The following is a 24,014-nucleotide window of genomic DNA, read 5'->3' on the forward strand; positions in this document are numbered from 1 at the left end:
CGATTGCGTTTCCTTTGTAGTCGTTATATTTGAAGTCAATGACGACGGTGCGTAAAAGAAACTTCTCGAAGCATCTCGAGTTACTAAAATCCCTAGTATAAAAATGCGTCAACGGATGCTGAGATGCACGATATTGATCGATGTGTTGACATCCATTCTTAACTTTTCTTAGCACCGAACGTGAACCCTCGATATGAGTACAAGAGCTCAAATGGAAAATGAATGTTACATTTGTTTTAATTTCATTCAATTTCGAAAGTTTTCACTATCGATTCGATGTTTCGTTGTTTTACTGTGCAATGACGTCTCATCGAAAGCGTGACAAACGTTATGTACAGCGATGAAACTTTGAAAAAAAAATGCGAAGTGGAAATCGCAGCATTTTAGATAAAATTCATAATTCAGTTTTCGTTTATTATAGTCCTTGGTTTTGAAATCCGGTGAATGAAATTGTTTCCGCCCGTCAGTGTGTTTGTCAGTTCTCGATCGCAAGGTTGATGATTTTCACGAGAAACTGGTAAAACGTGAAATGTGGTGCAATCACAAACGCGAAATGACAATTTCTTTTCTTGAAGTTTTCGCATCGATCAAAGTTGATTTCAATCGCACCTCGTAACTACCCGGCATTTCACATCAATACTGCGCAGATTTAAAATCGAAAGGAGGAAATAGTATTTCGTGCCAATGAATGAGAACAATTTTAAGTATCTTTTTTATTTCGTGAATCGTAATCGAGTATTTCGTTTGAACATCCTTACTCAACCGTTAATAGGCATGGCAATCTGGATTACAACCGTATTTGAACTTCAAAGAGCCCCGTGTTATTACACCTGGGAGAAAAACGGCCTGAGTAACGACAAGAAACGAATTCGAACAGACAGAAATTCACACGCATCATGAAATAGAAGCTGTTGAAAAGCAAGTGGTTTCAAAGATCTAATTTCGCTCGCGAGTAAAATCATTCATGTTTTATCGGATACGTGGAAAGTGTCGACTTTGGTCTGATATCGTGAAAATATCTAGGCTTATAACGGTTAAGTTTGAATTGTTGAGCTCGTTGAAAACACGGAGTAACCAATTACAATTAAACAAACATTAAACTTTGTTTTTTTCGTGAAAATGTCCTCTGTAACTATAAGAGTATTGAATACACGCGTGTTTTATGTGTGGTCCTGCGAGCGGAGCCGGGGCCGATACCCGACAAATATGCATGGAAAAAAACAGTTTTTTTTCCTAGGAGATTACTGGCGTACGGAAAGATCAATTTCAACTGCGGCTTTGGACATACAATTGAATCCATAACCTACACCATAATACATATTTTCCTTACATATTCTTTTTTCTATGCAGATGAGAGATTTACGTCACGATAATGTTAATTCGTTCGTCGGAGCTTGTATTGAAACTCATCAGATCATCTTAGTCACTGAATATTGTTCCAAAGGATGTCTGCAGGTATTCATAATTCTTACCATGAACTTCACAAACTAAAGCATATCGCATTACATTTACCTGTTGATTTTAAACGCGAGTTAAGAATGATAAAGATCAATATATCAAACTGCAAAAGAGTTACAATTAAAACAAAAAATGATTTCAGAATCTATATATGCTGAGTTTCTAATGAATAAGTCTCTATAATCATCAGTGAATCGGTATTAATGCGATTTTTGACGGATAATTCAATTTACGCTGCAATCGTTTTTCTCCGCGTGTGACTGAAGCGCTTTCAATGCGATGGCGAGTCTGACACAGAATAAATCGACTGATACCTGAAACTTGTTCGTCCACGCTACGATGAGCATCGATTTCGCGGTTTATTAGATGCGAAAACGAAAATTGTCATCTGAAACAATTCATTAGATACCGAATCACATTGCTATCACTTAACGAATGTACAATTAGTTTCTCTCTTGTTTTGCTCGCTCGAAGAATTATCTGAAGAGTTGCTTTGATCTCGCAGAACATAAATCTAACCGGTATGCGAATCGATAAGACAATCTTATCTCCTTCGTTTAGTGGGTGGATGCACCGTTTTTGTCGAGCTGATATTTAAGACACAAATTATTACGACGAACTAATCGATGATGTATAGTCCTAGTGGACAGGCTCTCAAATACATCGAATCGTATCGCATCGATAATCTATCATTTCTATGTTTATTCGAACCGTTGACCATTAAACTACGACGGGACTGAATCATTATTTAGGATTTTTTAAATGTATATATGCATGTACCTCCGTTAAAACGCTTTCGTAGATTTTTCAAAGATTTTCCAAATCCAGATTTTTTTTCGTTCACGGAAATATAACATCCTTTAAGAAAAATGTTTATGATAGATAGATAGACCAGAAAAAGTTCTGGAAAAGTTTCTTTTTCATGTCTGTGGAATGCGCAACTTGCTAAACGAGTCGTTTTCAAGTTGGCGGAACATCGTTTGAGTCTAGGAATAGGTGAAAACTTGTTTCAGTCCGTATTGAACGACAAGTCGGAAAGTCATTTGATCGTCTGCCAATGACAATTCGAGCTGAATGTTCATCGATCTATTTTTTAGGATATCCTTAGTAATGACGATCTCAAATTAGACGCCATGTTCATAGCGTCTTTGGTCATGGATCTTTTGAAGGTTTGTAGAATCAAAAACTATATACTACAAACCTACCATTGCATTTTACTTGATATAATGTACGTTTTTAAAAGGTTTGAACAAATGATTAGACAATGCGGGTTCGAGTCCCGTTGTTGCAATGATAGAAAATATACGATACATTTTTAGGGTATGACCTATATGCACGATAGCGAATTACACGTTCATGGCAATCTAAAAAGCTCGAATTGCATCGTTAGCAGTCGCTGGACTCTGCAGGTCACCGATTTTGGGTTACTGGAACTACGAACTCCAAATTCGCACACCCCGAAAGACCATAAGTATTACAGCAGTAAGTCAAACATTCAAAAAGATTTAGATCTTCATAAAAACCATTAAGAATATTTGTTATCAATTTCTATCGCTTCAGAGTTCGATGTATGGTGTAGCAAAATTGCATCGCTAAGGTGTAACGCACTTATGATACAAATTTACATGACTTTTCATAATGTCGTTGCAATTTTAGTCATCATTTTATTTATATTGATATAATTCAGGTTTATTTTGGACGGCTCCCGAAATAATGAGAACAAACTGGCCAAACCGCGGGGCTACACAAAAAGGAGATGTATATTCGTTCGGTATCATTTTGTACGAGATCGTTAGTAGAATGGCTCCATATGAAGACGTCGAAATAGAACCATCGGGTGAGATATTTGATCTTATAGGAATTGGCCCTGTTATTTATTTGATTGGTAGAATTCGTTTGATTTGTTTTGATTTGGTGTCCGTTACAAACCCACCACACCTGCCGGGAACGAAACAGGGGCTCGGACGAGTTCCTAACGCTCAGTGAATCTAACGTTTCAATGTTATCTATAAGGCCGTGGCTCAATATTACTTTATGCCGAAATTGAAACCGTCCGAATCGGCTTAAGTTGCAGTTGATACGCTGTTCATATTGTCGCGTGTCGAGTGTCATTTTGCGACATATTTCTCACTGATAACTGTACATAACAAGTTCATTATGTCGGATTGCCGGCAGCTCGGGATGAACGCTCGCAAAGATTCGCTAGATAATGTGTTTATACCATGCGCGTTAATTCCACAGTCTTTACGCAGTCTGGGCGATCACTGAGATAATGATAAACCGAACCGTCGCCTACTGGATAAAGAGAAACGCCATTATGTCAACCGTTGTTCTGCATCGTCTGCGACAGAAATGATCAAAGATGATCAACAGCGTTCCACTGCAGGATAAATCCCTAATCATTGCACATACGCATCGTTTTATCGGGGCCTCATTCCTAGTCCATTTAGCTTATCGCCGTATACGCCTGTCTATTCATGGGGGATTCGATCCCAGGTATCTATCTCTAGGGCACCTATCTCTTCTTTACTGCCAATTCAAACTATGCTATAATGTACGTATAAATGTCACTAGGATTGTCTGGATAAACTTGTCTATCGTCGTAAGTGTAAGTAAAATACGATACCAAAGGGACGCGGTTTGGATTAATAGATTAGAATGAAATATATATAACTGTCTTCCAATGTTATCGCCTATTATCAAAAAATGTCAAGAAATTCTGGATATGTTCAGCTTTTCGGGGTTTAAAGACAAGTCTATACTCGCTTATTTCAGAGATTATCGAGAAGATCAAAAACCCGGATGGAATAATCTGTCGACCGGACACGACGACCTTGCAATGCCAGGACTACGTGATGAAGGTCATTAACGATTGCTGGGATGAAACTGTCGATAACAGGCCTGATTTCCGTCAGATACGACACAGATTGAAACCCATGTGTGCAGGAGTGTAAGTTATCATGTCTTTACATTGATAAGCATGTATAGGGTTCACTAAGTCATGGAAAGTAAATGCCGCCAGCAAAACCTCCCAGAAACTTAAGTATCATAGTTCGAAGTTTAGACCTCAACAGAGATTGATGTGATTAAGTATTGGCGTCGGAATTATTTTAGGTTTATAACTAGTGGGATAAAGAACGTTTCAAGATAATGAACTTTAGTCGCGTTATGGTGCCCGAAGCTCATACGTCAGAGTACACGGTACACAGCGTATTTCAAACTCTGAAAACCTATCATAAATGTCTCCGGTGTCTCATCCTCGGGATAATAACGCCTAGTAATAAGAAGCAACAAGCAGAAATTACTATATTTCACAGATACGAGCCTTCAGGTTTCGCCAAGCGCACGGAAGTCAGACTGTGTAATTTTCGGTTAATCCGATCCGATCGCTCAATTATTTTCTCCTATTTTGTACAGTTATTGTGTAATTACTCATTCACGCCTCTCCTCATAACGAACCGTTCACAATTCCACAATTCGTTTTTCTCTTTATAAGTTCATTTATACAATCTTGTATTTATGTTACAGAAAAACGAATATACTCGATAACATGATCGACATGATGGAGAAATATCAGAACAATTTAGAGAAACTTGTGGAAGAACGTACTGATATGCTAGTCGAAGAGAAAAAGAGAACCGAAGCATTACTTCATAGAATGTTACCGAAGTAAGTGCGTCTTAATCAGCAACAGTTCATACAGACTTTACAATATCTACAGATCGTTTTACTAATTTACCACTTTACCTACGGAATTCCGTGAGACTATTAATCATCGAAGTATTCATGTGTTTTGACGGTTAGGTTCGAATCCTACCCCGAGTAGATTTTAGGAATGCCGTGAAAAACCCTTTCATCGAAAAGCAAAGCATTATTGGCATTTTGTCATCACATCGATTCTTATATCCTCAGATGATAAGTCGTCAGTTGAACGCTAGGTTTGATAAAACTTCCTTTCCAAAATGCGTCATCCGGGAACGTTTGCTGAGAAACAGATGCGTTGTATTTAATGTCATAAGAAAAATCGGATCGTTTAAAAGAGGCCTGATTTAGTAAATCTCTACGATTATTGATACGCATGTTTTTATCATCACAGATAGAGCATTCGGTTGACTTCGGTTCGCTCAATTATTTTCTCCTATTTTGTACAGTGATTACTGTAATTACTCCGTCAGTTTGGAAAGTATCAGATGCATTTGTGGAGGATCATTTCCACATAGCTTTAATCAAGGTATTGCTACAAATAATGTGAAACTGTGTTAAATGTGATACCAAGTGAACAAAAAGTTAATCAGTTTATCACCGATGATGATGGACATTGTTAATGCAATGAACGTTACGTCGACTACCGCAATGTGCAATCAATCAGATTTTTTTTCGTGCAGAGAATTTCTTTTCTGCCTATATGGGTAAATATTCGGCATTTCCTTCTGTTACTCTAAAACGTCAGTCATCGGTTTTTCTCCTTCGGGCGTTAGCCGTCGCTGATATTAATTTTCTAGTTGTTTAATTCACGCGTTTATGCTAAACATAGTGCTCTATATTTGCCTTCACGTTGACTGATTTGACACCAGGTTTACAAGACTTCCCGTAACTCTCCTAGTGTAAAGCCACCAACTGACATGTCATCTTTTTCTGTGCATTATTGAGAACCGTATGACAAACTTTTTCCTGAATAAAACGAGGGTATATTTTGTTTGATCAATCTATTCAGAATCAATTCGGTAATACAAATCCCGACCCGTTGTCTGTTCATGACGTCATCGTTAAGCGGCAAGGTTAATCCGCATCGGGAGCATTTGTTTTCGAATGTTGTGCTTCGGTTTTAGGATTAGTGTCACCCGCAGCTCGCAGCCGATCTTAGTTCTGCGTCTCGTTGTACTTGAAAACTTTCGAAACTCGACTTAAGATCAGCTATAAACAGAATAACCGCAACTTCTTATGTTCAAAAGATGTAATGAATTTTATGAATAAGCTTTGAATTCCATTCTAAGATTTAATAATAATCTTTATTTATATATGGAAATTATAACGTAACATAACATATTTTCTTTCCTCCGTATTGGGAGTCAGGACTGATTCTTTTTGATATTTCGAATATGATTTTCTTCCGGGAAAATATGATCGTATTGTTGTTATAGTTCGGTAATTCGTGTGTTGGTTCATGGTAATCAATAGGATTTATCAAGCAACAACCTTGACATCAAATGATGCGATCTTTTTCAGATCCGTGGCTGAACAACTGAAGCGTGGTGAGCCGGTTATTCCAGAATCGTTTAACTGTGTAACGATATATTTCAGCGATATTTGTGGTTTTACTGCCATGTCTGCAGATAGCTCCCCTATGCAAGTAAGTTCCATCGCTTCGGAATCGATTATGAAAAAAAATTGAACGTCGAAAATCTGCATTTAATTTGCTTGTTCCTCGTTCGCGTAATAAATTGTAAATGACGGCTTCGTTTTTGCCGAAACCTTTCCGGCAAATAACATCCGTCAACGTGAACGTCCCGAGGCTTAAAACGCGCGTGAAGGAGATGTTGAAAAATAATGTCAATTGAATTTATGAAAGAATCCCGCGTGTGATGGAGTTTGTTTATAGTAACGAATATCGCCTCGAGGTAAAAACGAGAAAACGTCGTTTATAATCTAATTTTATTCCGCTGGTTTTTGTTGTCGGCTTGTTTAAACACGAATTGGTTAATTCATTTCGTTCGTCGTGAAGGACCTCGCATGTTTTAATGCGTCCGTCGTAGAGTTCAAAATCTATCCCCGACCGACGCTGTAGGTTTCCGTCTGGTGGCTGTTATAAGAACTATATAACTTACGTGGCCGGCCAACTTATAGGCGGTCAATTTTTAAGCTTAGCAGAAGCAAGGTATAAATCTTTTCAGCCTAAACATTGCATTTTGATAAAGGATATGATTAAATACGACCTATGACGACGCGAGATAAAATGCGTTGAATCATTGTTTTTTTTTCTCAGGTCGTGGACCTTCTCAACGATCTATACACGCTATTCGATTCGATCATCGCTAACTATGACGTGTACAAAGTAGAAACGATTGGTGACGCGTATATGGTAGTGAGCGGATTGCCTTTACTTAACGGTAACAATCATGCCGGTGAGATCGCTTCCATGTCATTACACCTTATCAGAATGATCAAAACATTCCGAATCAAACACCTTCCCGACGTCACACTCAAACTCAGAGTCGGTATGCATTCAGGTAAGGTCGAATAATTCGAGAACGTACTTATATAAAGTTAGTCTCCAAAGACCTCTTCCTTGTAATATGTAATATTTGCAATTGTTTACCCTTAAGGATCATGCGTATCTGGTGTGGTTGGTCTTACCATGCCGAGGTATTGTCTATTTGGTGACACTGTGAACACAGCATCCAGAATGGAGTCGAACGGAGAACGTAAGTTCTTAAAACTTCATCAAATTCGAATTAGCAACACTTTATCAGCGTTAGAACATTTAACGAACAATATTCAAAAGAGCAAGTTTCAACCACACGTCACATGGTTGATGGTTTATTCATTATTGGTACAAATAGCATTGTATAAGTAATCTCGGATCTCCTGCGTTTAATTGCCTTAAATCCTATTTTTTTGTGTAGCCCTTAAGATTCACCTGAGTGCCGAATGTAAAACTATACTGGATAAACTTGGTGGTTATACAGTGATTGAGCGCGGTCTCGTCAAAATGAAGGTATTTCAAATGATGTTTCGAACTCTACTCACAAGCCGAATGTAATAATCTGCATTCACAAGTTATCGACATTTTAATTCGGTATTCAGGGCAAAGGTGAACTGATGACGTATTGGTTACAAGACGAAGACGCCGAATATCGACTTCGACGTCTCGAATCATCGAAGAAAGTTCGCCCGATCGTCGAAACGACCGCCAGTACACCGACCGAGGCGCTTAAACGCGGTAAATTCCGTTCGTTTGGCGGACATCCAGCCAACGAGGTTTCCACGCCAAAAGTGAAACTTCGATCACAAAAAAGTGACAATCCTAACGATAAAAGTATTATGAGCATTATTCGAGAGATGGGTATGAACGATAAGAATGCAAAAGGTTTAAAACTATCGGACACCCAGCCGTCGCCCCGCGACCGAACGTCGGCAAATTTCGGCCGGTCAGAAAATTCACCTACATCGTCCAATTGTGATAACGTATTTTCATGTGATAGTCCAATTCGTAGTCCTGGTCGGAATCCAGCGTTACATAGGCGCGGTTTCTCAGAGGACGATAGTAAACATTCTCAACGTAGTTTAAATTCTCTAGGGCCACAACGAACGAACACAGTCGATATACCAGACGCGCGAGTGTCGCCAACAACCAGACCCACTTTCTTGGACGTGGCAGATCCATGCGAAACGGAGCGCCTCCTAGTGGATCACTCGGACGAACAACAAAACAATGAACAATTTAGTTTAGTGACCCTGCATCCGGATGGTCGAAGCGTCATAGAGTCGAATGACGTCACCGTGGATGTTGACGGTTTCAAAAATAACCATACGAGGGGAAACAATAATAAAAGTTCGCTTGTAAAACAAGCAACAATATCTGAGGGTCACACCCAATTCGCTGAACACGTTTAACCTTTTTTCGTGGAATTTATCTGTCTCTAATATGGCGGCTGATTTGGGGCATTAGGAAAATTGAAATCAAGGCCGTTCCGACGAACATTTTTTGCGAGGGAAATTTCTATTTCTCTATGCGAGAAAACAGGAAATACTGTTTTCGCACGTAAAATGATACCGACCGGGGATCAGCCACCATAGTCTTAAGGTTATATAGAAAAATATTGTGTGGTTTTCAAAGGTATTCTAATGTTATTTCATGAATTGGTTTTTGATTATTTGAATATCGTTGTATTAAGTGGTATAAGAATTAAATATTTAGTTTGTTTCTATTCGAGGTGTGTTTTCTTATCAATTCATTATAGATATTCACGTTTTATGAAAGTTAATCCATAGCCTTATTCGTTATCCTTTCGAAATAATCGGTTTTGATTTTTCGAAATCCCTACAAAATTACCAGAACGATCTCAAAACTAAAATGTCAACACATTACTTATGAATATGGGGTTTTAGTTTGCATTCGGAAAACAAACATTCTTCGAAAAATGAACCTACAAATAATTACTTTGAATCGGTGTGTAAACTAGCAATACGGTTGATAGAAAAGATTATTTTATTCCTACGAAAAATAGTACACTTTTTTACCAATTCACCTCCGGGGCTCTGTTTCTAATAACATATAGGAAACATTGACTCGTGTCCAATTAACAATTGAGTACATAATACTGAATGCATGGCACAATCTAAGCAGTACCTTTCACAGTGAGCGGTTTTGCCGCTAATACTTATTTCAAAGTTGACTATAAGAAAACTTGAAATGAAATGTTTTATTACTTCATGTTTAAAGCTGATGATACCGTCTGACAGTCGCTGTTTAGTCGAATCTAGGCCGCGAAAAAGCCAACAGTCATTCGCAGAAATGAAATTGACGGCTCTGTCCGGGTTTGCTCCCCGAACTCGCTTCCACCAGCCCCCAGGGCAAAATTCGGTTTTCGTATCTAGTCGACTACAGGGCGGAACTAATAACCGAATGCGCTTAATTTCCGAACTTTTTCCGGAATATAGTTCCGACTAACTGACATTCGGTTTCATTTAGTTCGACTTAAGTCGGCTAATTCCGATAACCGAAGTTCGCCCAGGCCTCACGACGCGCGCTTTCATTACCAGCGATTTAGCGCATGGCGTCATCAACTCGCGAAATACTTCCTTGTTCGTTAAACGTTCGTTGATTGGTCTATTTAACGGGAAATTCAACAGAAGCCAATGTCGTTTGTTACGAGCGCTGTGATTGGTACGACCGATTCTAGTAGTAACGACACCAACGAATCGCCTGGTCATGGGGTTCGGGAAACGGCTTTAGCTTAGTGAATCGCTTGATGGGTGATGATACGTATAACGATTAAATCGGATTTTCCGTTACCTTATTGAAGTGACGTACGTTAATTCTTACAACAAAAACACGAATTCACAACACACTTTAAATCTATCTGATTTCATGTTTGAACTATTTTAATTCATAGCAATTTTACCAGGAGAAAATGGAGAAAAGAAGCAAAAACAAATTAAAATAAAAAGCAGAAAATAACTATAACATAAATTGGCCTTGTGGCCGAAACACATAGGAATGGCGAGAAATGCGTCCTCGTATGTTTTGTTAGTGATAATGATTTGCGACCGACTGAAGAGACTAAAATCAGAAATTGTGTCCGTGTTCAAAATTTGTTGATATTACAATGTTATGACTAATAAAACATTAACTGCTCACCCATTAAAATGTAGCTCATCACGTCTCATTTCATAACGTTCATTAGAGCACGTGCTATCGCGCTAACACAGAATTTGCATGATTTCATGCGCTTTTTCTCAAGGGCGTAACAACACAGCATGCAACAGCCGATTGTGGGAAAAATTAGAACATATTGTTAATCACAGCTTGTTAATTGGATTATATTATTGCAGAATTATAAACACATGAACTCCAACTTCTCAAAACTTCAGCTGCACGTTTGAATGGACTCACAAATTCGATCATATCATTTCCAGTGTTTTGCACCTTCACATGGTTAACCGTTTCTACAAGAATCCAGATTCTCAATAAAATGCTGCATCTAATTTAGTATTTTACTATCTTTCTGAGTGAAACATGTATAACTTAATTGTACCGTATATGAATACAATTTCATTAATTTGTACATTCAGGTCCTTATCTAAACACTTATGATTTTTTCTATCACCGGTTTGCGTATTAACGACTACTCGAATATACAATATCAATCGCATTTCACTAAAATGAATTCGATCATCACATGGCGTTACTTTCCCTTTCAACAATTTATTAAACTCCTCCATTCGTTGAGGGTTCAGTGTTCATCTAAATGAAACAAGAATCAATACCCGGTACGTACTCCTGGAATAATACGGATTCTACTTGATACTAATTTTCAGGTCGCGTACCCACATTTCGAATATTAAGATAGCGTTATGAAATGATGTATATTCAATTATGGGGCAACATAGAGACGTGTTTGTTTATTATATTAATACTTTGAATATGTCCTCGTAATTAACATCTGTCTGACAGTTCTGACCGCGTTCACAGTTTCTACATTTGTCCTGGTATGTCTGAGACCAAGGGTAAAAATATAGGGGTGAATTTAGTTTAAAAAAGGATTTGTTTAGGATAGGAAGTCTGGGTCGAAGTTAGGCTCGACAGTCGGATTCGGAGCTCCTTTTGCTTCGTGAAATCTACGGGCCGAATATTGAGTCGGTGCTCGACGAATCGAATCAAAAAATACAGATCGTCTTTCAATCATGGAGTCACTATTTACTATATTCTGGATATTTGGATGAAGTTATCGGAACAACGCATCGGACGTATAAGAGAGCAAAGCCAACCTACCTGCTCTTCTATTTCAATCATTTTCAGTAAAGTATAAAGTCTAAAGACTGAATTATGAAAGAAACATAAAGGGTGAGCTCTAGATGTGCTAAAGGCTGAGTAATTGGTTACTCGACTAATTAGTGATATATAGCGATATTGATACGAAGATTATGTATGATATTCCATCCTATCACCGACACTACTATAACGTAAGGAGATTCAATACCAGCCCAGTAATCGTTTTGCATTCAACAAAACGGAGGATTGGATTAACCCCTTCATTAATTATTTAAACTACAGCAAAAACCTTCATTTACACAACTATCCAGCCAAAGAGGAGTGTGGATTCTATTTGTGATGATTTGGCTCTTTGAAGTTAATTTCGCAATCGATGGCTCTTCATGCGTTTATAATAGAAGTAATAATACAGAATTGATAATATCATATTAGTTGTGAAATTGAACTTTGAAAACTCTTCAGATATAATATAACTATTAATATGACAGGTGTTAAACTAAAACCACATTGAATATTATATATAAACAGGCTTTGAGAAGTGTAAAATCGTTTCATTCAACGTGAATGAACTGAAAGGTAAGTTCAAACAATTATCATTTTTCATCTTAGGTATCTCACGTTCGATCTTATCATCCGAATTGGAAATGATAACGGCGGTAGTATTAGATTTTCACTCCTACCTTCCTGGTTACGAGGCATGTATCACTCAAACGTACCGGTATAGAACAGAAATCAAGAACTCTGGTTTTTTTAAAGAAGAAAGCCTTACTTTGTCGATGAACCGAATGCAAAATAAATACAAGTAGATTTAAGTGCACTATATATGTATCTAGTAAACTCAGCTATACGGCGAACAAACTATCTTATTTTATAGAATACTCACCAATATTCTCACTCATGAAAGTTATACACTGAAAAAGGATCAATTTTCTTTATAGAAATGATGTGGAAATTCCTTTGTTCTGTTGTTTTTGCCTTTTGCTGTGTTGAACTGATTTCATCACAAAACCCAACAAGTAACGTATCTTTACGTGGATCATTTAAAATATATATAGAATATTTGATAATGAAATTTTGAAAAACATTGAAAGATTGATAATGAAAAATATTGAACTTTTTCTAACACAACTCAACATTTCTTTGTCAGCATGTAAGAACACTGATGAAGGGACAGCATACCAGGGCACGAAGTCTACGACCATTTCTGGCAGAACTTGTGACTTTTGGTCAAACCATCCCGGTTCTTACTCGTTCCCAGCGGGTGAAACTGCGACGAGTGCTAAAAACTACTGTCGTAATCCCGGAGCAGTTCAGGATACTAGAGTAGTAACTGGATTTTACACCAATCCCATGCGAGCGGGACCTTGGTGTTATACAACGGATGCGTATGTGTGGGATTATTGTGACATCCCAAAATGCGGTGATCCTCCTCGAGATCCTGGTGAGTAAAATGTATAAAGTATATAAATACATAAATATATTCATATTTTGGGAGCGACTAAGATTTCGTCTAAAAAGAACGAAATTAACGAAATGATATTCTACAGGTGTTAACTGTGCCACCTACTTGAAAGGTTATTTCATTTATAATGGATCGCTTAGTGTCGCCAACACCGGTCAGAAGTGTGTTTATGCTCCTAGGCTGGAAGCATTTCGAACAACTATCGGGTATGTATCAGCGTGTAAAATTTTTTCAAATTATCATGAATCTGAATTAGTCTGAAGTTAATCTTTTCCTGTCTTGTAGGGGATCAATACAGACGCAAATCAAACGAGGCGATCGATGTTATTTCTACAAAGGCATGGCGCAGAGGATGTTGGGGTGCTGGGTTTATGAAGGAGATACCACAACCGATGCAACCGCCTTTATGTTTAGACCTTGCACATTTCCAGTTTATTGTAGTAAGTTCGAAGCCTGTCGATCAGTTGCATCATCATAAGATAAAAACCCACTATGTACAAATTAAAAGAATTTTAAAATGGAGAATTAATTTATTGAAATAAATCTAAAATATGAAATACACGACTTAACGATCGCATCCTAGAGATCATCGTCAGGTGTGATTTGTACATAGTGGGTTTTTATCTTACTAACCGTTCACCACGTTTGAGTGTGGTTATTGTACGAGCTGCATTATGGACTCCAGAGTATTAGAGTCCATGGTTGCTTTTAACGCGTTTTTTAAACCGGTGAATTACAGAAGTTTTCTTTCTCCATTTATTTCAGACAAATACGTCCCTCCAGCAAATCCTGTAGGAGGTAACATTGGCTCTATTTTTTAGTATACTTGATATATTCATATTATTCAATCGATGCGATTAATGAATGTGCATATTGAGGTGAATTGAACGTGATTCCTGTACATTAGTGCGTGTGTGTCATTGCATAACAGAATGCTGTTAATTTTCATTTCGAAGATTCATCATAAAATGCCTGACACCGTTTATTTTACCTCTTAGGCGATCCATATATTCTTACTATTCAATTGATTTAATCCAATTTCAGGTACTGCATGCCAACCCGCTTGTTCGGATCGTCAAAGCTGCGTCAATAATATTTGTCAGTGCAAAACAGGATTAGTAACCAGTGGAACGACGTGTTCATGTCCCTCGGTAAATCTTTACTGGGACACAACTACGTTAACTTGCCAGCGTAAGTGCAACAAACTCATAATGTCCATCTGCTTGAAATTTTACCATATTCACCGCATAGAAATTAATTTGCCATTGATTAAACATCAGAATAATTTCATGTTGCATCAATTATTTCTACGTTTAAAGCTGCGTGTCAAGGTCGTTGCAAAGATAGGGAGATATGCGTCAATGGAAATACTTGTGAGTGTGTAACTGGATTCAATAGATCTCCAAGCGGAATTTGTGAACGTGAGTTCATTCGAAGATACTTTTTCATATTCAACTGCATCGAAATGTGACCAAAACCCTCAAATAACGCAATAAGATTATTGTTGTTTTTCATTTAACAGCTCCTCCTACAACATGTCAGAAAATATGTAGAGCGTATGGCGATCCGCATTTCCTATCATTCGATGGGTTGAGTTTCAGTTTTCATGGCTCTTGCACATACATACTAGCAGAATACAATGTACCAGGATCAACGTGTCGGTTCAGAATCTCATTGAGAAGTGTTAGAGCTACACCGAGTGTTGCTGCTACCTTTTCAACCGTTCTCATGTTTGAATCGCTCACACCAGGACAAACATTTTCGACTCGATTCAACCGAATTTCTAAGGAATTAATGGTAAGCTTCTGTTATCCCCGATTTTATCATTATCTTATGATGGCAAAATCTGAGAAGTCAATCTCGTTTAATTGGATGGCTTAATGAAGACGTCTGCTAAAATATGAATCGATTTAGTTATTAATGAACTGTTGAATGCTATTACTGAAAGGAAGTATGTATTACGATTCTATTTGATTATACTGTGGCTTATTGCAAAATCGATAGCACATGTGATTTCGGATTCGACACATATTTTCACTCATTTTCAGATCAATAATAAATTGTCTTCAAGTCCATATGTTGGATTACCCGGTGATTACCAGGTTGGTTATGAATTGGGAATGTTTTTTGTGAGAAGCGCTCAATGCAGTATTGATGTCACATTCAGAGATTATTCACTGATCATACAGCTCGGAAAAGCAACTGTAAATACCTACGCAGGTATTACATTACGAATGTTCCTTATTCTAGACACTAGAAAATCGTTCCACAGTTCTGACTATATTTCATTTTGAACCTCTCAAAGTGAACGGAACTTTAAATCATTCTGTGTCCTTTAAAGTAACACGTCAGTGGGATAATGGAAAGTAATCATTTTCAATCCGTACACAGGTAATCTGATTGGTCTATGCGGTAACTGTGACGGAAATAAAACTAACGACCTCGATAATTGTTCGCAAGGCACGATGACGATCGGTTCTATAGGAAGAACGACATTAAGGGATTCCTGTTTAGCGAGCGATGCAGAATTATCATTAAGGCCCAGGTATTGTGAACGAGTGATTATCATAAAGATAATGGCACATTAAAGCACTCCATATAAATTTGTAAATAAGTAATTAAATTTCTTGCTATATTCCAACTCATACCTTTCAGTTGCGTAAAACCGACACCTCCAGTTACCTGCGAAAAAAGTATCCTTGATGCATTGGGATCGGACAAACAAAAATGCGCTCTGTTGAAGTATGTTCTAACCAAATATATTCTGCTTGTTCTACACATTATATAGCAAGTGATTTGAAAATGATTCTGTTAATTTAAGGTTATCACCGGGCCCATTCGCCCAGTGTTTGGCTAGTGGCGTGGTGGACGTTGCGCCATTTTTCGAATCATGTAAAGCCGACGCGTGTTACACACAAGCAGATATAAACAAACAACAAGAAATAATTTGCGCGAGTCTAAGCACATTTGAGGTGAAATGTAGAGAGGCTGGGTTTACAACTGATGTTTGGAGATCAGCAACTTTCTGTCGTTAGTATCCAACATAAATGTACATGTGTTATGGTTAATGTAAAAATACATGCGATAAGATCGTCCTTCTACAACAAACATGATAGAAAGATAATCTTATTTCCCTAGGAGCAACTTTTTCAATATTTGTTATTTCTGTTACAGCACCGCCTGTATGCCCACAAAATTCACATTACAACCACAGTGCTGTTACCCCTCGACCAACATGCACACAACCGTTCCAATACCATGCAGCAAACGCCGTCAAATTACCATTGTGTATTTGCGACGATGGGTACATACTTTCTGGACAAATATGTATTCTCAAATCAAAATGTGGTATGTATCAATTTCAAAAAGGGACAAAATATACATTGTTTCTATACTCACAGATTCTTTTATATAAACGTCAAGAATTACGTAATTCAACATTACAGATGTATGTGCGAAGTCTCAGTGTAAAAATGGTGGAATTTGTGAACCACAAAACAGTGATTACAGATGTATCTGTCAAAAAGACTATACAGGACAGTACTGTGAAAACGGTAAGGTTATCAGTCTGATTGTATTGTTAGTGCAATTAGTTCACATAGACGAAACGTGGTTTTTCATTTTAGATTTTCTAATGAAATATGGTAAAAATTTGATTTTCTTATGAACTGTTTTCAATTTCTAAGAAAAAGGAAATTGAAACCATTATACGTTTTTTCACAGGTCCTGGTAATTTATGTGATCCAAATCCATGCAATGGTGGGGTGTGCCAGATTGATCCATATGGTGAAGTAGTTTGCCAATGTCCAGAGTCCCTTACTGGAGAAAGGTGTACAATGCCAGTACCTGTTGGTAAGTATTGAAATACCACTTTCCCACTTTTAGAATAACTGAGAAAATCTTTGTACAGGTTTTATTCTATCCTTTAGATCCCTGTTCGTCAAACCCATGTAAAAATGGTCTGTGTCAAATTCTGCTGGTAAATGGCGTTCCGAACACATACACTTGCAGCTGCGATCCGGATTATACTGGGGATCAATGTCAATGCGGCCCTAATGAACCTTACAACGCAAATACTGGTACATGTGTCAGTAAGTATACCAGTATTTTAATGAGGAAATTGAAAATTCTCATCCATACAGATTTATCTGTGTAGCACAAGCCATTACATAACAGATTGATGTTAATTTGATTCAGAAGATTCATCATAAAATGCTTGACACCGTTTGTTCAATATTTTAGGTAATCCATGCTCAGCAAACCCATGTGGTACAAATGGACAATGTGTTCAATCTGCAGCAGGTTACACTTGTAACTGTAATACTGGTTTTACTGGTGATCAATGTCAATGCGACCCTAACAAGCCTTACGACGCGAACTCTGGTACATGTGTCAGTAAGTATACCAGTATCTAAACAAAATAATTGATAAGAAAAATAAAATTATCAGGAATGGCCACAACATTATGGCTATTCATGTGAAGTTTACTAAGATTTATTATGAAACGTCTGAAATCGTTTGTTTAATGTTTTAGGTAATCCATGCTTGGCAAACCCATGTGGTACAAATGGACAATGTGTTCAATCTGCAGCAGGTTACACTTGTAACTGTAATGCTGGTTTTACTGGTGATCAATGTCAATGTGGCCCTAATACACCTTACGACGCTAACTCTGGTACATGTGTCAGTAAGTATACCAGTATCTGAACAAAATAATTGATGAGAAAAAATTCCATCCACACATATTTTCCTGTTAATACCGCTAACAAGCCATTGCGTAGCAGATTGCTGTTAATTCGAGTTGGAAGATTTGTTCTAAAGTGCTTGACACCGTTTCTTCAATATTTTAGGTAATCCATGCTCGGCAAACCCATGTGGTACCAATGGACAATGTGTTCAATCTGGAGCAGGTTACACGTGTAACTGTAATGCTGGTTTTACCGGTGATCAATGTCAATGTGGCCCTAATGAACCTTACGACGCAAACACTCAAGCATGCAAATTAGGCGAGTCATATTCTGACCGACAAATATTCATATGTAAAACATTTGCAAAATAAGAAATATTCTCCTGACCTCATTAATTTCTTACAGTTTGTAATAGCTGCACAGATCGACAAGTGCTCGATGCTAGTGGAATCTGTCAATGTGTATCAGGAACAACATGGAACGGATCGCAGTGCGCGTGTGATTCCAATCGCCTCTGGGACCCCGTAACGAAACAATGTTTTGGTAAAATTTTATATATCTTTGGAAGAGAGTTCAAGTATTCGAATAACCATAAAAGCGATAACACTAACAACTTCATTTTCTAATGAGTAAATAGAGTTTATTGAGACTAACGTTTTCGGGATCATATCCCCCTCATCAGGTGAAATACAAGTAAATGAAATGTTTAAACCAAAAGTTTTATATCATATACAACATAAGTTACAAAATTACAAGTGCTAAATTCAAAGCTACATAAAAACCAAGTATCTAATTACAAGCTAGTTATTTTAATACATTTAAGATAAAGGATGAGCCGTTTTGGGAAAATAGTTGATTTAAAGAGGGTCGTTGCGCTTTGATAAATAGGGCCTCCCTAGTCGGGATCAGATGAGCCTTTGTTTAGAATTTTGAATTTGTTATCACTGAATTCCTGATAACAAGAGTGACAAATTGCGAGATGTTGTCCAATCGCAGAAGTCTTTGATCTGATCAAAGGCTCATCTGATCTCGACTGCAAAAATTAGGGAGGCCCTGTTTACTCATTAGAAAATGAGGTTTTTAATTCTATATATATTTGGAATGATCTTTGCAACATTTTAAGCTCTACCAAAGCCGCAATACCTTCTAATTAGCTATGCCTATCGTAACTTTAGATGATATTGTTAATCATTGGCTATTACTCATGAAGATATTTCTTCTTTTCAGCGGATGTTGCCAGTGCAGGTAATTCTTAAGAAATCCATTTCAAAATTATGATTTGGTCGAAATAATCTAATAAATGCAAATTGTTTTCATTGTGAAATATCAATCCTTTCAGGATGGTGCAGGCTATTCTTTACGAATCCATGTAGCCCAGGATTATGCGTTTCCAATGGTCGAGGATATTACTGCATTTGTCCCAAAGGGCACACTATCACTGGATGCCGGTAGAACTCCAACCATCGAATGGTGAGGTTTACAAGTTTAATCATCTGTTTCGTTGATATTTGTTTTTTTTACTTATGCGTCTCCTTTCTTTCTAGACTATGAGAAATGCGTTCGCTTCTTGTTTTGTTCGTGATGAATAATGTGACATCAGAAAAGACTAATATCCAACAATTTCTTCTCATGTCATAAAATTAATTGTATTTGATTCATTACTAATAAAACATAATTACGCAAACAATGCAGAGTGTCTAAAATTCGTCCATGGTGCATTATATAGAGTTTACCCCCAATTCATCGATAACGATTCATCCCTTCTCCGGAATTCTTGTTGCTACTCGGAAGAATCTATTCATTGGTTCTGCAAGATCTGAGACACAACAAGAAAATTAGTAGTCCTATATATGGAACCAGACCTAGAGGTAAACGCGGTACTAAGCTATAAGACAACTGCTTTTCATCACGGAACTGGTAGATGAACAGACTCCGATAATCTCAGGGCGCTAGTCCAGTATACGACATTATAGTGCGTATGTAGAGTTAAGGCCCGGACACACTGGGCGATTTAGTCGGCCGACGAAATCGCCTCTGTCGCCAGCGACAGAATCGCCCAGTGTGTCCGGGTACGGCGATCAGTCGCCTCGAGCACCGCATTAACCAGCCAATCACGGCTCTTCGATTTATTAAAGGTGGCGCTAGCAGCTGGTCATTTCAAAATAAGCGGCGCTGTTCGTCGATTTCGTCGGCCGACGAAATCGCCCAGTGTGTCCGGGTCTGTCGGCGATCAAATCGGTTATCAAATCGGCGGCGATTCGTCCAGTGTGTCCGCGGCTTTACACTGCGTTATTCGATCAGTGTTCACTGGAGTTGACCGTTGACAGTCGACACAAAAAACGACGAGAACAGATCGCAACCTGTCAACCCGTCAACGAGAACGAGAAGTACCTATGACAGTTTTTTTCAACCCCTTTAACTACCATTTGTGTTCATAATCTTCATTGTCTCTCATAAATCCATTGCGTATTATGAAGTTGCGGATTATTTGGATGATATTGGTATTTCCAAACACGGCCCAAGTCCAATGTACGGCATTATATTGCAACGTGTAGAGATATTTTTGGAGTAACGCACTATGATGTCGTATACTGGATTTAGCGACGGTATTGGAAACATTTATTGTGATTCTGTATCATTATGTTGCACTTTTTTTGCCAACCTTTTTGCAAAATTCTGTTTTAATCTGGAATATTTACATTTCCGTCATTTCTGTAAATAAATTACCTCTTATCAAAGAATCGCACAATCTTCTTAATTTTGCTGCAAATTTAATTCGGCGTTTTATTCTCACGAAGCAAGAGGTATCATAATATCATGTTTTTCTATCACCGGTTTGCCTATGACTATAACGACTACTTGAATATACAATATCAATTGTATTCCACTAAAATGAATTCAATCATAACATCTCGTCAATTTCTCTTTCAACAATCTACAAATTTATTAAACTTATCTATTCGTTGAGGGTCCAGTGTTCCATTAAATGAAACAAGAATCAATACGTTCTCATGGAAAAACGCCGATTTTACTTGATATCCAAATAAAAATTTTGGAATCGCGTACATACATTTAGAATATCACATTCGCCACGGACGTTTACAGTACAGATAGTAAAGAAAGCATTCAAATAATCATATGAAACTAATTAGTACAAATATCATCAATCATTTGCTGCCCAGTGTGCCTCTCATTCGCGTCATTTTTCATAGAAAATGCGTAATTTAGTAAATCGTGTATTGCTCCAGCTTGCTGGGCGTCATTATCTTGAACTGGAGGCATAGAGGAAGACTCAACAGATCGCCTATCTTGGTCATAATAATACGAAATAAAATTAAGTTGTGACTAACTGCTGATCCACTACCAGAATAAAATTACCAGAGTTTATGTGGTGTTATTTAATTATGGGGCAACATAGAGACGTGTTTGTTTGTTATATAATTACTTTGTTTATGTAATCGTAATTAATATCTGTCTGACAGTTCTGACCGCGTCACAGTTTCTACGTCCTGGTATGTCTGAGACCAAGGGTAGAATATGGGGTGAGTTTAATTTAAAAAAAGATTTGTTTAGGATAGAAAGTCTGGGTCGAAGTTAGGCTCGACAGTCGGATTCGGAGCTCCTTTTGCTTCGTGAAATCTACGGGCCGAATATTGAGTCGGTGCTCGAATCAATAAATACAGATCGTCTGTCAATCGTGGAGTCACTATTTACTATATTCTGGATATTTCGATGAAGTTATCGGAACAACGCATGGGACGTGTAAGAAAGCGAAGCCGACCTACCTGCTCTTCTCTTTCAATTGCTCTATTTCAACGCTTTCGATAGAACATAAAGTCTAAAAGCTGAATTATGAAAGAAACACGTACAGTCGAACCTCGCTAGTACGATGCCAGTGGGAAATAAAAAGTCATCGTAGTAACCGAATTTCGTATTAACCATTCAATAAAAACAATTCCATATTACCTCAACATACTAACAAACAACCTTTAAGGAAATTTATTGCACGTGTGGTCAGCGCCACCACGCAATAGATAGCTTAGACGACACATCAATAATGCGGATGAGTTCAACTTTAAAAAAAAAGTGGTAACTCATTATGGACCATCACACTAAGCGTGTTTATTTACTATAGAAATGAATAGGAGATCGTAGATTTTATATCGTATTAACGTGATCGGACATATTTTCATAGGTAAAGCCGGGAACTCTTAAATTTCTCGTATTACTGAGGTTTTCGTTGTAAGCCGAATCCGTACAAACGAGGTTCGACTGTACCACTTTACGTAATGCGTATTTTCAGTATCGTTAAAATGTGCTAAAGGCTGAGTAATTGGTAGGCTACTCGACTAATTAGCGATATATAGCGATATCAATACGAAGATTTTGTATGATATTCCATCCTATCACCGACACTACTATAACGTAAGGAGATTCAATAAGACGAATCGGATCAATAAATACAGATCGTCTATCAATCATGGAGGCACTATTTACTATATTCTGGATATTTGGGTGAAGTTATCGGAACGACGGATCGACGTATAAGAGAGCGAAGCCGACCTACCTGCTCTTCTCTTTAAATTGCTCTATTTCAATTACTTTCAATTGAGCATCATATCTAAAAAAATGAATTACGAAAGAAACGTAAAGGGGAGCTATGCACTAAATGTGCTAAAGGCTGAGTAATTAGTAGGCTACTCGATTAGCTATATATAGCGATATTAATACGAAGATTTATTATATGATATTACATCCTATCACCGACACTACTATAACGTAAGGAGATTCAAAACCAGCCCAGTAATCGTTTTGCATTCAACAAAATTCGATTAACCCCTTCATTAATTGTTAAAACAACAGCAAGAACCTTCATTTACACAACTATCCAGCCAAAGAAGATTGTGGATTCGATTCGTATCGATTTGGCTGTTTAAGTTGATTCCTTAATCGATGGCTCTTAACGCGTATATGAGAGAAGTAATAATATAGAAATAATAATATCATATAAGTGGTGAAATAGTTATTTGAAAACTCTCCAGATTATCATTAATATGACAGGTGTTAAACCAAAACCACATCGAATATTATATATAAACAGGCTTTGAGAGATGTAAAATCGTCTCATTCTTTCAACGTGAACGATTTGAAAAGTAAGTTCAAACAATTATCATTTTTCATCTTAGGTATCTCACGTTCGATCTTATCACTCGAATTGGAAATGATAACGGCGGTAGTATTAGATTTTCACTCCTACCTTCCTGGTTACGAGGCATGTATCACTCAAACGTACCGGTATAGAACAGAAATCAAGAACTCTGGTTTTTTTTAAGAAGAAAGCCTTACTTTTTCGATGAACCGAATGCAAAATAAATACAAGTAGATTTAAGTGCACTATATATGTATCTAGTAAACTCAGCTATACGGCTAACAAACTATCTTATTTTATAGAATACTCACCAATATTCTCACTCATGAAACTGAAAGTTATACACTGAAATAGGATCAATTTTCTTTATAGAAATGATGTGGAAATTCCTTTGTTCTGTTGTTTTTGCCTTTTGCTGTGTTGAACTGATTTCATCACAAAACCCAACAAGTAACGTATCTTTATGTGAAACATTTCAAGTACATATAGAATATTTGATAATGAAATACAAAAGATTGAACTTTTTCTTTCACAAATCTTGATAACATTTCTTTGTCAGCATGTAAGAACACTGATGAAGGGACAGCATACCAGGGCACGAAGTCTACGACCTTTTCTGGCAGAACTTGTGACTTTTGGTCAAACCATCCCGGTTCTTACTCGTTCCCAGCGGGTGAAACGGCGACGAGTGCTCGAAACTACTGTCGTAATCCCGGAGCAGTTCAGGATACCAGAAAAGTAGTCGGAAAGTACACCAATCCC

General features: G+C 37.5%; 2 protein-coding genes across 2 annotated transcripts in view; both read left to right on the plus strand.

Annotated features, from left to right (window-relative positions):
- LOC141903200 (guanylate cyclase 32E-like) overlaps window positions 1-9,350 on the plus strand; it is a 47,876-nt gene extending 38,526 nt beyond the window's left edge. Inside the window, exons 12-22 of the mRNA XM_074791246.1 lie at window positions 1,351-1,455; window positions 2,556-2,627; window positions 2,778-2,940; window positions 3,146-3,295; window positions 4,234-4,408; window positions 4,987-5,127; window positions 6,685-6,808; window positions 7,442-7,685; window positions 7,782-7,880; window positions 8,082-8,173; window positions 8,263-9,350. Of these exons, the coding sequence (XP_074647347.1) occupies window positions 1,351-1,455; window positions 2,556-2,627; window positions 2,778-2,940; window positions 3,146-3,295; window positions 4,234-4,408; window positions 4,987-5,127; window positions 6,685-6,808; window positions 7,442-7,685; window positions 7,782-7,880; window positions 8,082-8,173; window positions 8,263-9,072 (2,175 nt within the window). The 3' untranslated portion in view covers window positions 9,073-9,350. The remainder of the gene's footprint in view (window positions 1-1,350; window positions 1,456-2,555; window positions 2,628-2,777; window positions 2,941-3,145; window positions 3,296-4,233; window positions 4,409-4,986; window positions 5,128-6,684; window positions 6,809-7,441; window positions 7,686-7,781; window positions 7,881-8,081; window positions 8,174-8,262) is intronic.
- Window positions 9,351-13,303: 3,953 nt separating this feature from the next.
- On the plus strand, window positions 13,304-19,768 carry LOC141903353 (uncharacterized). The gene is made up of 22 exons (XM_074791457.1): window positions 13,304-13,394; window positions 13,501-13,621; window positions 13,701-13,855; window positions 14,181-14,213; window positions 14,460-14,606; window positions 14,735-14,836; window positions 14,938-15,212; window positions 15,464-15,635; window positions 15,807-15,960; window positions 16,071-16,157; window positions 16,237-16,445; window positions 16,590-16,763; window positions 16,862-16,969; window positions 17,139-17,267; window positions 17,345-17,506; window positions 17,658-17,810; window positions 17,950-18,102; window positions 18,266-18,421; window positions 18,509-18,646; window positions 19,331-19,348; window positions 19,443-19,573; window positions 19,648-19,768. The coding sequence occupies exons 1-21, from the start codon at window positions 13,304-13,306 to the stop codon at window positions 19,553-19,555; spliced, it is 2,850 nt and encodes a 949-aa protein (XP_074647558.1). The 3' UTR covers window positions 19,556-19,573; window positions 19,648-19,768.
- Window positions 19,769-24,014: the final 4,246 nt, after the last annotated feature.

This window comes from Tubulanus polymorphus, chromosome 4 (genome assembly GCF_964204645.1).
Source record: "Tubulanus polymorphus chromosome 4, tnTubPoly1.2, whole genome shotgun sequence".
Lineage (NCBI taxonomy): Eukaryota > Metazoa > Nemertea > Palaeonemertea > Tubulaniformes > Tubulanidae > Tubulanus > Tubulanus polymorphus.

Excerpts from the sequence above, each read along its gene's own strand:
- LOC141903353 (XM_074791457.1), top strand. The coding sequence starts at position 13,304 with ATGCGAGCGGGACCTTGGTGTTATACAACGGATGCGTATGTGTGGGAT. Across the intron at positions 13,856-14,180 it reads CACATTTCCAGTTTATTGTA|ACAAATACGTCCCTCCAGCA; the intron begins GTAAGTTCGAAG and ends CATTTATTTCAG. Across the intron at positions 17,507-17,657 it reads AAATACTGGTACATGTGTCA|GTAATCCATGCTCAGCAAAC; the intron begins GTAAGTATACCA and ends TCAATATTTTAG.